The following is a 12,986-nucleotide window of genomic DNA, read 5'->3' as shown; positions in this document are numbered from 1 at the left end:
CAACACTACCACCTCCACTCCCACTACCGCCAGCACCTCCTCCGACTCCGCCACCTACACCTCCTCCAATTCCGCCACCAACACCAACTCCTCCTCCGGCTCCTACACCACCACTTTTACCACCACCTTTACCGCCATGGCCTTTTCCACGGCCACCAACATTGCCACCTCCACCTGCTCCTCCCCCGGCTCCAACACCACCACCTGCTCCTCCCCCGGCTCCAACACCACCACCTGCTCCTCCCCCGGCTCCAACACCACCACCACCACCTATACTTCCTCCTCCACCTACTCCACCTCCGACACCAATACCACCGCTAGCACCACCTCCGGCACCTGCACCAACACCAACACTTCCTCCTCCATGTTTATGACGTCGGTTTTTGCCACTACCATGACTACCTGTACCAGATAATTTTCCCAATACTTGCGACGACATCAATAACAACATCACACACGCCACTACCCAACCCTTTATCTCGAACTTCCCCATATTTACTCTTTATATGATCTCTTTCTTTCTTAAAATACACACACAAGCTCACTCAGACAATAAGATAGATTCCCAAACAATATAATTAAACTCGATCAGTAGCTAGCTATTAATTTGATTACATTACCTTGGCGAGAAACCCTATTTATAGCCAAAACCCCATCAACAGGCACACACACACGTGTCCTCTACTCACAGGTTCCTGAGAAAGATGAAACCCACTAAAACAATCTTAAATCTGGAAGACGCGTCCAGACTCCTTGGTCGACAAGAATACGCAAGTAACGCAACATTAGTCTTCTATAAGCACTAACAAATTTACTAAAGCTGATAATAATGATCACTTGTAAGAAAACTCATGCACTCTTACTATATTCATAATTCATGTAACAGTTGTTTTGCTTAGTGGAATATTATACGTGCCTCTTTTCACCTCTCGCCATACGCACTTCTATAAACCATTATGCTATTTTTAGTGCCGTTTTTTGAATATTTCTGCCTTTTGCAAAGGTCAAAAGGATTTTCCTACTACTACTAATCACAAACGCGTGGCACGCAAGGTTTCACATTACAATTAATCTGCGTTTTTAAGACGGAAGATTTCATAATGAATATTTTAAGACGGAATTCGTTATAAATTTGTTTTCAAATACATATTGAGACGGTTCTCGATGGAATTGATTTTTTTTTATATTATGAAATTTACCAGAGTTTAATAACTTATTATCATAGGATTGTAGGAAGCTCATCAAAATTTATATTTAAGAAAACTTTGGGACTAGTTTAAGACGAAGAAAACGATACTTCTTTAGTATAAAAAAATATTTGAGATAGATTTCATAACATATTTGTTACAATAAATTTGTCGCAAATTTGAGACATTTGGGCTTGCGATCGATTATTTAGCTATTCATATTCTCAAACCATATTGAACTGCCTTTGATAAATGATCTGTTCTTTCTGGCTTTGACTTGGGGAAGAAAAGGTTTCATTTTAATAAAACTCTATTAGCTATGAAACAGACACCTTTTCTAACTACAAGATACCAAAAAGTCTAACTACAACATGAAACATAACGACGGTTTTATTAACATACTTCTATAGAGCATTATTTTATTATAGGATGAATTAAGGGCAGATCTTGCTAAGCAAGTATTCTTTTTTTTTTTTTTTTTTTTTTTTTTTTTTTTAAGCAAGTATTCTTGCTCTTCATCTACTTTGATTCCATCTTTCTCCAACCTCTCTCGCATATCAGGACACATTTTTCCTTCAAATACATAAATCTTCAAGTGTACGTTTTGGAATCTAGAGGCAATCGCTTGATCCATTTCCGCAAGTTTCTGCAGAAAAAAAAAATGGCGTGTAGTTTTTTGATGTTGTAAACCGTATTTTCTTATTGGGCCTATATTGGGCCAACTTCGTGTGTTTAACCTTCTTCGGGCCTTGGGAATCTTGATTTCAACTCTGACGTTCTTGACTTGATTCCAACAACATCATGGAGTTTATTTATTACTCAATGCATGATTTGTATGGCTGAATTCATCGTGGAGAGCCGTCTTTAGATTTGATTTGAATCCCCCAAACCCAGTAAACGTCAGTAACATTTGAGATTCCAGCATATGAGATTACCAAAACGAGACTACGAAAGCCACACACCAAATTGGAAGAAACGACTCATAGACATGAAACTTTATCCATCGTATTAAGATTCCACATTTAATTCACGCCACGGATGATGAATTCACTGGTCCACAGAGGGAACGGCTGAGGCGGTAAAAGGAAAGAGGAGCCTAACCTCGACTGGTGGTGGATGAGGCTGAATTGAGAGAGTATTGTATACCAATCGCTGCTCTATTGCCCTCGTCAGAGCAGCGACCATTGCATAGATCCTCCTTGATATATGCTATTTCTTTTTTCTTTTTATGTATCTGTATGTACACACACGTTTTATAAACGCATATAGAAGGCAAACTATAACGAGAAAATGAGTCTGAACAAAATGCTTCAAATGCATAGTTTTACAGAACATTAACTATATCACTAGACAGAGTCAAGCTGTAGGATGAATCAAGCGCAAATCTTGCTAAGCAAACAATCTTGTTCTTCGTCTACTTGGATCCCTTGTTCCTCCAACCTCTTTTTCATATCCGGACAAGCTTTCTCTGCAGAGAGATAAGTCTTCATAAGAAGAGTGTAAGTTTCAGATCCGAGGGGACTCCATTTCGTCAAGGTTTTGCAGAATTCTTCTGCTCCATCAACGTCTTTGGCTTCCTCAAAGTGAAGAAAGAAGGAACTGATCAGCTCTGAGCTCCAAGTCCAGTTCTTGTCTAGATCCAAAACTGCCGCTTCAAAATGCTTCAGAGCCAAATCTGCCTGATCGTTCTTCAACAAGTGCATCATCAAAAGCTGCCTAGCCTTTGAGAATTGGCCTTTACACTTTGTCATGGCGCCATTGAAAACAGCCTCAGCTTCTTCGTACATGTTCTGCTTTAAGTAGCTGCTAATCGCTACATTAGCCATCCGCATATCGTAAGTCCAGCATGTTGATTCCCATTCTGTAAAGATTTTCTTGATTCCATCAATGTCATTAAGTTTACTCAGTGCTTGGAGCATTGTAAGATAGCTAGAATTGTTGACATTAGGGTGTCGTTTCTTTAGCAAATCCCAAACTCGATAAACCTCAGAAGCATTTGCAATTCCAGCATACAAGCTAATGAGAAAATGATAACAATCACGGATGTGAGGATTCATCTTGTTCTCCAGAGATTTCAGCGCCTCTTCTGCTTTATCATAGAGGCCGACTTTAATATAAATTGCTGCCAGATTAGCAAAAGTATCCCAGGAGGAAATACCTTCACCTTCTGCTTTCATTTCATCAAGAACCTTCTCTACTCCATCTAAGTCCTTTAAACTTCCACAGCTTTGTATCCACATGGAGTAAGTGATATCACAAGGGGTGATATTCTTCTGTTTCATCGCAACAACCAATGCAGGTACCTTCTCGGATTGACCTATCCGCAAATACATAGCCATCAGATTATTAAACGGCAATGAATTACTCACATGATTGAGATCAACCATGTTTTCAAAATGAGCCTTTGCCTTATCTTCCTCCTTTTCCACGCAGTAGCAGTTCAATAGCGAACCATAAGTCGACTGATTCTTAATAGAATCGTTTAAACTGTTAAAGTAGGTTTCCGCCGCCTCTAAGCCTTTAGTCTTCGCAATAAGATCCAAACGAATTGCGTGATCGCTCCCAGTAAAGACGATTTCTTTTCTTTCCATCCACTCAAAGATCTAGAAACAACAAACAGAGTTCAGAAACAGAGTTCAGAAACATCATACACATTAAAGCTTCATAGACATTAAGCCTAGGAAAGAGGAGACAGACCTCGAGAGCGCGTTGTGGTTGACGAAACTTGCGAAGATCCTTTGCGTAGCGAATAAGCTCGTGTTTTTTGACAGGTACACCTTCCATGACGAGCTGATTTAGCGTTTCCTCCATTTTCCCACCCCTCGTGCCAAGACTTGAGAGTTTCTTGTATACCGATGGATTCTTTTTCGCCTTCGTCGGAACCGAAGCAGCAGCCTCGCCGCTAATCGCCGCCGGAGAAGCAGGGAGCGTCGCACAGAACCTCCTCGCGAGACGTGAAACGGAGTACATTATCAGATTTACGGATTTTGAATTTTCTCAGTGAGTGAATGAATCCCAAAAAATGACAAAAATCTCAGTCTCACTCGAATTAATCTATGATTTTGCTAGGGTTTAAAAGGCTTTTAGTAAATAAGAAATAGAACTCCGTGTCGTTTTTGTATAACTAAAACGGCGTGTAGTTTAATTTTGTAATCCGTCTCTCTTTTGTTGTTACTACTGGCGCAAAAACTTGGAAGGCCAGAAATGGCTATCCTTATCCATCTGCTTCTTCCTCCGACGACGACTATCGTCTTCTCCAACTCATTTTCTACAAAGCTAATCCTACGAAGTCCTAATCACACGCGGCGTGTGATTTGCAGTGTCTCTAAATCTTCAGAGGTGGTTCCAATTTTGAATTTGCATCTCAATTCGACCAATTTTGTACATATATAAAAGTGTGATTTTGAATTTGATTCTCAGGTTAAATCAGATGAAGGAGCTTCGAAGTTGGAGTATAAGCCAGGACTTCTCGACGATTTCTTCATGCAATCGTTCCGGAACAAATTGGTCGAGGTGAGTCGTGAAATGGATTTGTTTGGTTTTTTCCATGATTTTAGGGATTTAGTGTTTTTGACTTGGACTGGTAATTAGGTTTAACAGTAGTCTAATGGTCTTGTTTATGTTCAAGTATGTGTAACAGGAAGTCGGGTCGGATTCAGAGAAACCCGGGTACGTTGGACTTATTGAGTTGGTGAAGCTTCTCTTGTTGAAAGGTCGTACTAGGTCGGAGACAAGTGATGCTGCGGTATATTTCTTATCGAGAAAACCAATTTTATAGAAACTTTAGGCTAAATTCTGAGTTTTGGTTCTTGTGGGAAAGCTTTGATCAAATGCTTACCTTCTGATCGTTTCGGTTGATACAGGTTCGAATATTGAAATCGTTGTTTCCTCCACTCATTTTAGAGCTTTACAAGCTTCTCATAGCTCCTATAGCACAAGGGAAATTAGCTGCTTTGATGGTTGGTGAGTTCTGTTAAAATCTTCAATCCTCTATGTCAGGGAATCACAGATAGATTAGGAAGGCACAAAGAAGCTTTAGTTTTTTCCGTATGTGGATTCCTTCTTTTTTACTAAGCGTAGGAGGCTTTGACTTTACCCAACGGGCTAATCAGTTTCTCTTCTATTTGTTTTCCATTGTCAAGCGAGAGTTACTGTACTAACCTGTCAATGGCTCATGGGACCGAGCAAAGTAAACATCATCGATCTTCCTAATGGAGAATCTTGGGATAGCGGGGTAATGATCATACTGAAGTTTTCATCTGTTTCCATATGATTTGCTTTTTCTTTCTATATAACAAAGAAGAGATGGAATCCAAGTAGGTTTTCGTGGAAAAATGTCAGTATCTAGAAGAAAGCAAGTGTGTAGGAGTATGCATTAATACATGTAAACTACCTACTCAGGTATTCCTCTGCAATCCAACTTCATCAATCAACCAATTATTACTGTACTGAGTTGGTGTCTGCTTTAAAAAAGACATGAATTTGAAGACTTTGTCACGGCAGAATGGTAAGCTTACAAATCCCTGAAAATGTGGGATTCGTACTTTTTTTCAGACATTCTTTAAAGACTACATGGGAGTTCCTTTGGTGATGGAACCAAACTTCAAAGATTATAGTTGCCAGGTACATCTTGCTTGCTCCTTCTCTAAGAATAGGCATATCAACTCTAAGTTCATGGATGTACTTCGCTCTTCGATTGTTACCATTTTTATTAGCATCTTCTTTGTCCAGTTATTAACCCCATTCTCTCTGAGTTTTTTCCTTTTTTATTTTTTTTTGTCTTTCCATGTTTGAATCATAACAGTTTAAATTTGGAGTAGCTCCACCGGAGGATGATGGCAATGTTAATGAACCATGTTTTGAGACATGCTCAATCGCAGGCCGCCGGAAATTAAAATCTGGGGAGTGTCCTTTGGCGTAAATCTGTCGTTTGTTTGTCCATACACTGACATTTTATGTTGTGTAACTTGTGTATATCAACTTTAAAAGGTTTAGACTGAAATCTAATCCAATTTATATGAGAAAGGTTGGACATGTGAGTTTTTACATTACGGTATGAAAAAGAATAAAACTATCAAAGAACTGGATACCATTTTCAGTTTGTTTGTACAATAAATGATTGAAAGTCAAATTTTCTTTAAACAATGACAATCTAAAATCTCTTACCCTAAGAAGTTTGGATAAAAACTAATCGAGTGTGTGGAAAATCAAAAACATTTAGAAGATTATACAAGAAAGGTTAGACATGAGAGAAATAAAAGGAAATTTAATTGTCTTGTTAGTTGTTAATAAAAAATTGATCTCTAAACGATCAAAGGACACCACGTTCAGTTTGTTTTCACACTAAATGCAATATAACCGTCAATTTTCACTCTAAAGACTCTGGAATACATATCTAAATGTTTTCAAGGTTGAATATATTATTGGTTTATTTTCAGAGTAAATTTTTGCTAACTCCTCGGGCTATTTAACCTGAACTGGAACTGTATAGCAAATCAAGAACAACATAGTTTATTTTCGGGAAAATCACAATTTAAACTTTCAAAGTGATACTGGGTAGCACTTTAAACTTCGATATATTTTCACTAGTACTATAAACCTCTAAACTAATTTTACAAACACTTTAAACCACCAAATTAAATTTTCTGTTTGTGTCGCCCTAAAAGATAACCGAATAGTAACTCCGTCAACGAAAAAAGTAATCCCGTCAACAAAAAATCAACGGAGAAGTCCGTTTGTGAGTAAACTATACTGATATTGTTGACGCCTTTTGTTTTTAAGCTACCGTTAATGTTTGTTTTCCGTTAACGGCGTATTTTAGTGTGCGTGGACAACATATACGCTCAAGTACGCCGCACGCTTCTCTTCTTTTTGTCGCGCATTCAAAAACCGAAACGATCAGAAAAAGAATTATTAAATAAACATTTTGGACTAAACAATTAAATTTTGTTTTATTAATTAATAATTTCTCAAAAGAGAAAAAAAAGAGAGAGAGAGAGAGATGGAGCTTCTTCTACAGTACTAAAAGCGGAGTGAAGCCGAAGAAATCTCCGCCAACGGAAAATTTTTCTGAGAGCTGAAAATCGTTGGTGACGATGGCGGATTCTCTTTCTAGGGTTTCTGGAGCTCTGTTTATTGGTGTAAATATATCTCCCTTTTCGGATCCACCGTTGAAAACCCCCTGAAGAGGTTTTTTTCTCGGGTTTAAGGTCTTTTACGTTTCGTTTCTTCTTGGGATTTCGTCTTGCGTTGTGAGTTTCTGTTCTCGCGGCGAGTTTTTTTTGTAGATCTGAGGGTTTTCAAGCCAAGAGAAAGTGTCGGTGATGTCGATTTTCTCACTCGCGAGCTCTTCTGGTAAATTCACGCTTATCTATTATCCTCTTATACTCTCTCATTCAAGTGTAGTGATCTCGATTTTAAGGAATTATGAAATTGGAGGAAAAAAAGTTGTGATGTTTTGGTCCTTTTGGATTTCTAATTTTGTCTATGGGACTTATTTGATATCTAGTTAGTTTGTTTCTTTATCTGTTAGGTCACTCTGATTTTGGTTAGTGAATATCAACTCACGATATACATTTGGAATGTAGTTTGGGTTTGAACTTATCGTGCTCAAGATTTTGGGTTTATAGTTTCTAAATATGGTACATGATCTTTAGCTCTGGACCCATATGTTAGATTATCCAGGCTTCAAAAGGCAAAGTAGGTTCGAATTGAATTTGATTTTGGACCATGCCCTTGTATCTTTTTCATGAAAATGGGTTAGTAGGGAGAATTCATTAGGTTGCTTAAAGACATTCTTTCTATACCTTGTTCCCATTAAAATCTGTAGAAAAATTGCTCTCAAGTGGTTGCAATTTACACCCATCACATGGACTAGCTTTAGTTCAGTTCTTTTTTTTACCTCTATATCACTGGTTCTAACGATATGCCAATCCCAGGTTCGCAAAGAGATATCCTGAGAATGGCGTTGAAGCCAGTGCTTTTTGTATATTGTGTGGTTTCTCTCGTCAGTGTTCTGTTAGCTGATGCTCAACATGAAGGACTGCCAATTTCACCAACGTTATCACCTTCAACTTCACCAGCTATCTCTGATCTGCCCCTACCAGCTGAATTTCCGCGGTTTCACAGAAAGTATTTCGCACCGCAACAAACAGAAGCACCTGAGCATCCTCCTCCCTTTAGTCGTTTGGTCGCTTCTGTTCATCCCCCTACCAACTCACATTTCTCCAAACCTTCCATGAAAAAGAATGCTCAGTCTCCTGGAGCCGGCTTGGTTGATATTGCTCCAGCACAATCTAGCAATAGTGCACTTCCTGATGCCTTAACTCAGCCACCTTTGTCCCCCTCCATTTCAAGTAAGACTGTATCCAATCTCATAATTAAATCAACATTAGCCCTTTGAAGGATAATTTAAGTTCAATTTTCTCTCTTTTCCCATTTTGATTTGTCATTTGAATAACATGTTAGTTCAAGATTCATTGTGTCTATTTGTTGTTCTTCCAGATTGTTGCAAAGCAGATATGGTGCTTAAACGAAGAAGTATTGGTTGCCACTGTGTGTATCCTATAAAGCTGGACATCCTTCTCTTGAATGTTTCAGAAACTCCTAGTTGGAACATGTTTTTGAACGAATTTGCTACCCAGCTTGGCCTCCTACCTCACCAAATCGAGCTGATTAACTTCTATGTGCTAAGCTTATCAAGGATGAACATATCAATGGATATCACCCCTCATTCTGGAATTAGTTTTTCAGCGAGTCAGGCATCAGCAATAAACTCTTCGCTTATCAGCCACAAGATTCAGTTTAGCCCTACTTTGGTGGGAGATTACAAACTTCTAAACCTTACTTGGTTTGAGGCCCCTGCACCTTCTCAAGGTAACTACTTTTCCACAATTGTATCTGGGCAAGAATTCAATCGGCCCATCAATTCTGCACATTCGAGTTCACATCTGTGGTCAATAGCATTTAAGATAGCATAGCCAAAAGGAAGTAGACTGATATTGTTTTCTTTGTTAACAATAGCATCTCCCAGTTTGATGTTTTTTGGAGTTTATCACCATGATTTCTTGCATTTGCATTAAGATAGGTCTTAATATGTTTGCAGCACCTCTAGTGGCTTCTTCACCTCATAAAGCACCATCACAAGGATCCTCAGCATCTACGTCAGTAAGATCTCCAGGGAAAAAGAAGCATCCCAATCTTATTCTTATCTTTGCTATAGCCGCTGGTGTGCTTATACTTGCTATAATCACTGTGCTTGTTATTTGTTCCTGCGCACTCCGAGAAGAGAAAGCTCCTGATCCACACAAAGAAACTGGTAATGTACCTATTCTGATTACAAGGTTTAAATCCTTTTATGTTAAGCCGATATCAGTAAGGAATACATGAATCATGTCAGAAAATACAGCATGTGAACGGCACATTGGAAAGTTAGCATAGATGTGGGGAAAATCAACTTTTCTATTGGGTTTAAAGTTGTGTCTTTATTTTTCAACGCTAGATCTTTCATTTGGCCTTATGTAAAAGCCAACATACCGTAGGAATAAAACAAAAGGATTGGAAAAAATGGGGATACAGAGATGATGAATGATTGTTGTCCACTTACCAGTGTGATTCACTTTCCTATATCCTGGCAATTAACTTTTAGTTCTTGTTTTTAATAAAAACTTGATCGCATACTCCTTTCAGTAAAACCAAGGAACCTGGACGCTGGTTCAGTTGGGGGATCTCTTCCTCACCCAGCAAGTACACGGTTTCTGTCATATGAAGAACTCAAGGAGGCAACTAGCAATTTTGAATCTGCTAGCATTCTAGGGGAAGGTGGGTTTGGCAAGGTATACAGAGGCATCTTAGCCGATGGTACTGCTGTAGCGATTAAGAAGCTAACAAGTGGAGGGCCACAAGGCGATAAAGAATTCCAGGTGGAGATTGATATGCTAAGCCGTCTTCATCATCGTAATCTTGTGAAACTTGTGGGTTACTATAGTAGTCGAGATTCTTCTCAGCACCTACTTTGTTATGAGCTTGTTCCAAATGGCAGCCTCGAGGCTTGGCTCCATGGTAATATATACTCTTCGCTTCCCTTGCTGCCTATTTTAGGATCTGACATTATTAAAAGAAGTTATTGTACTTATCTACAAGAGTGGTTCATCTAAGTAATTGTTTATGCTTCAGGGCCTCTAGGGTTGAACTGTCCTCTTGATTGGGACACCAGAATGAAGATTGCACTTGATGCTGCAAGAGGACTTGCATACCTTCATGAAGACTCACAACCGTCGGTTATACACAGAGATTTTAAAGCCTCTAATATACTCCTTGAAAACAACTTCAACGCCAAAGTTGCAGATTTTGGCCTAGCCAAACAAGCTCCTGAAGGCAGGGGTAATCACTTATCTACCCGTGTTATGGGCACATTTGGGTGAGTTGCTCTTATCTCTCGGCAGTTTTCATATACAACCTCAAATTCTGAGTTGCCTGTTGAATCTGGGATCTGTTTTCAGGTATGTAGCACCTGAATATGCAATGACGGGACACCTACTCGTCAAGAGTGATGTTTATAGTTACGGCGTGGTCCTTCTCGAGTTGTTAACTGGTAGAAAACCTGTGGATATGTCACAACCTTCAGGCCAAGAAAATCTCGTCACTTGGGTAAGTAAAGTAAAAAGTTATTGTCTTCTCCTAGATCTTCCTGCATTTTCATTCTTGAAGACTTAAGCTTTTGAAGTCTCGAATGTAAAAATGTGATTCTGGATGCAGACAAGGCCAATTCTAAGAGACAAAGACCGGTTAGAAGAACTAGTCGATTCAAGGCTCGAAGGAAAATACCCAAAAGAAGATTTCATAAGAGTCTGCACAATCGCTGCAGCTTGTGTTGCACCTGAAGCTAGTCAGAGACCAACGATGGGCGAAGTGGTTCAGTCACTTAAAATGGTTCAACGGGTGGTTGAGTATCAAGACCCGGTTTTAAACACTTCAAATAAAGCTCGTCCTAACCGGAGACAATCATCAGCTACGTTCGAGTCAGAAGTAACATCTTCTATGTTCTCTTCTGGTCCTTATTCTGGTCTAAGCGCTTTTGATCATGAGAATATTACACGAACAACTGTTTTCTCAGAAGATCTTCACGAAGGCCGATGATAGAAGCCATGGTTTTCTTCTTTTAATTCTTCTTCTTTCTATTTTTTTTTCTCCCACTTACGGTGAGAAAATTTCGAGCAGAGAAGCTTTTGAGTTTGCGACATTATTACAGCTCTTTGGATTTTGGGTTCTCCTTTATTGGAGGATAAAGTTTTGTATATATATGTTCCTTATTTCGTTAATTAATTACTACAATCATCAGATAGAAAAATAGAATTTGAATACTTTTTTTCAATTAAAAACTAGGAAAAAATTGAAAATAAAGGACAAATAATTAAACTATTGTCCATCTATGCATTCTATATTTATGATTGGTCATATATATTTTAATATTGGTCATATATGATTTCATATAATTAAAATCTCAATATGCTCTCAGTCTTTTAAAATCTTACTAAACTATTAAAAAAATTCAAAATTAAATTGATTTCTTTCTCAAAACAATTTGGAAAAAATATAGGACAAAATCAACATTTATTTACATTCTATTATTTGTTTTGTCGTAGATAATTTCATATCTTCTTTTTCTTTGATTCTCTTGGTCATCAAAGTTAAGCTTTCGTAATTGTTCTCTCCTCTCTAATAACGCCATATTAAATAACTTTTTTTTTCTTCTTCTTCAATCTCTCTCTCTCTATCTCCTTCCCTTGATTTCAATTTCGTAATGGAGCGCAACTGTAATTTTCCGGGTTTTGAAACAAGAAAATTAAGCGTAATCTATAGGAAAAAGTGTGAAGTATAAAGAAAAATTCTAATTTGTGTTATAATTTATTCACTTAGGTATAAAGAATTTTAAAGTATTCAAAATTCAACTAATTTTCTGGGTTTTGAGACAAGAAATTAAGCGTAATCTATAGGAAAAAGTGTGAAGTATAAAGAAAAATTCTAATTTGTGTTATAATTTATTCACTTAGGTATAAAGAATTTTAAAGTATTCTTGCAGATGTAATCAAATTCACTATATTCAATTTCCATATTTTAAGATTTTTTTTTATTTAAATTAGATAGAATGTACTTTCTAATTTTTATAGAATAAAAAAAAATCTTAAGAATATGTTTTCTAACATTCTTAGAACATGAGTAAATGTTAGAAAATATATTCTAATTTTCGTAGAACAAAGAACAAAGTATAGAATATGTATTCTAAAAGTCGTAGAAACTAGTATTCTAAATACCGTAGAACAGAAATGACTTCTAAATTTTGTAGAACATGTAGAGTGTGTAGAATACATAATCTAAATTTTGTAGAACATGTAGAGTGTATAGCATATACATTCTAATTTCAGAGGACATATTCTAAATTTTATAGATCAAATTTTATCCATCTAAAACGAAAACAAAACAATATATTTTTGACACTTTATATATCTTCATGTTTTCTTCATCATTTTAATACATATTTTTCTTAATTATTTTTGAAACAATTGGTTCAATCTTATACAAGAGGTAGTTTTTGTTCATAGAATTCATATATGGACAAATACTTAAATATTTATCATTTATTTCCAATTTTCCCAAAAAAACTATCTAGGGGATTGGTTTGCATTTATAACTGTTACTTCTTAAAAAGGGTTAACAGTTACTTCTTAAAATAATTGGCCCTGGCAAAACTACTAATTAATATAGGGTTTTGTGCAAATAAGCTTTTTAACTAGTCAGTTC

At 37.3% G+C, this 12,986-nt stretch overlaps 4 protein-coding genes across 8 annotated transcripts in view; 2 read left to right on the top strand and 2 right to left on the bottom strand.

The window, feature by feature from the left end:
* LOC9308930 (glycine-rich cell wall structural protein 1) overlaps positions 1-639 on the bottom strand; it is a 1,216-nt gene extending 577 nt beyond the window's left edge. Inside the window, exon 1 of the mRNA XM_021023817.1 lies at positions 4-639. Coding sequence (XP_020879476.1) covers positions 4-493 — 490 coding nt within the window. The 5' untranslated portion in view covers positions 494-639. The remainder of the gene's footprint in view (positions 1-3) is intronic.
* Positions 640-2,438: 1,799 nt separating this feature from the next.
* On the bottom strand, positions 2,439-4,297 carry LOC9311016 (pentatricopeptide repeat-containing protein At4g01990, mitochondrial). The gene is made up of 2 exons (XM_002872814.2): positions 3,885-4,297; positions 2,439-3,790 (listed from the first exon to the last, which is right to left on the bottom strand). Exons 1-2 carry the CDS (start codon positions 4,155-4,157, stop codon positions 2,561-2,563), a joined length of 1,503 nt encoding a protein of 500 aa, XP_002872860.1. The 5' UTR covers positions 4,158-4,297; the 3' UTR covers positions 2,439-2,560.
* A 76-nt stretch (positions 4,298-4,373) lies between these two features.
* On the top strand, positions 4,374-6,235 carry LOC9311015 (beta-carotene isomerase D27, chloroplastic). 4 transcript variants are annotated; one of them, XM_021023814.1, is made up of 8 exons: positions 4,374-4,526; positions 4,608-4,700; positions 4,828-4,932; positions 5,051-5,150; positions 5,330-5,421; positions 5,508-5,588; positions 5,742-5,810; positions 6,008-6,235. In XM_021023814.1, the coding sequence occupies exons 1-8, from the start codon at positions 4,392-4,394 to the stop codon at positions 6,080-6,082; spliced, it is 750 nt and encodes a 249-aa protein (XP_020879473.1). In that variant the 5' UTR covers positions 4,374-4,391; the 3' UTR covers positions 6,083-6,235. The 4 variants fall into 4 exon arrangements, 3 of the variants coding, with proteins under 3 accessions (XP_020879473.1, XP_020879472.1, XP_002874948.1); XM_002874902.2 differs by having other exon boundaries at positions 4,375-4,526; positions 5,992-6,235; XR_002331543.1 differs by having other exon boundaries at positions 4,377-4,526; positions 4,816-4,932; positions 5,992-6,235.
* Positions 6,236-7,115: 880 nt separating this feature from the next.
* On the top strand, positions 7,116-11,540 carry LOC9311014 (proline-rich receptor-like protein kinase PERK15). Of its 2 annotated transcripts, XM_021023806.1 has the most exons (9): positions 7,165-7,376; positions 7,475-7,541; positions 8,126-8,542; positions 8,691-9,062; positions 9,292-9,504; positions 9,876-10,247; positions 10,362-10,605; positions 10,688-10,835; positions 10,944-11,540. In XM_021023806.1, exons 2-9 carry the CDS (start codon positions 7,511-7,513, stop codon positions 11,322-11,324), a joined length of 2,178 nt encoding a protein of 725 aa, XP_020879465.1. In that variant the 5' UTR covers positions 7,165-7,376; positions 7,475-7,510; the 3' UTR covers positions 11,325-11,540. The 2 variants fall into 2 exon arrangements, with proteins under 2 accessions (XP_002874947.1, XP_020879465.1); XM_002874901.2 differs by having other exon boundaries at positions 7,116-7,541.
* The last annotated feature ends 1,446 nt before the right edge of the window (positions 11,541-12,986 follow it).

This window comes from Arabidopsis lyrata (assembly GCF_000004255.2).
Source record: "Arabidopsis lyrata subsp. lyrata unplaced genomic scaffold ARALYscaffold_6, whole genome shotgun sequence".
NCBI lineage: Eukaryota > Viridiplantae > Streptophyta > Magnoliopsida > Brassicales > Brassicaceae > Arabidopsis > Arabidopsis lyrata.
Note: the sequence above shows the minus strand (reverse complement) of the source record. Positions and strands in the feature narration are given on the sequence as shown.

Bases quoted from the DNA above. Each gene is read 5' to 3' on its own strand.
- LOC9311014 (XM_002874901.2), top strand. From the start codon at position 7,511: ATGTCGATTTTCTCACTCGCGAGCTCTTCTG. The intron at 7,542-8,125 runs GTAAATTCACGC...TGCCAATCCCAG, and splicing joins CTCACTCGCGAGCTCTTCTG to GTTCGCAAAGAGATATCCTG. The intron at 9,505-9,875 runs GTAATGTACCTA...TACTCCTTTCAG, and splicing joins TGATCCACACAAAGAAACTG to TAAAACCAAGGAACCTGGAC.
- LOC9311015 (XM_021023813.1), top strand. From the start codon at position 4,392: ATGGCTATCCTTATCCATCTGCTTCTTCCTCCGACGACGACTATCGTC. The intron at 4,527-4,607 runs GTGGTTCCAATT...TTTGATTCTCAG, and splicing joins GTGTCTCTAAATCTTCAGAG to GTTAAATCAGATGAAGGAGC. The intron at 5,589-5,741 runs GTATTCCTCTGC...ACTTTTTTTCAG, and splicing joins CATGTAAACTACCTACTCAG to ACATTCTTTAAAGACTACAT.
- LOC9311016 (XM_002872814.2), bottom strand. From the start codon at position 4,157: ATGTACTCCGTTTCACGTCTCGCGAGGAGGTTCTGTGCGACGCTCCCT. The intron at 3,791-3,884 runs GTCTGTCTCCTC...TGTTGTTTCTAG, and splicing joins AACCACAACGCGCTCTCGAG to ATCTTTGAGTGGATGGAAAG.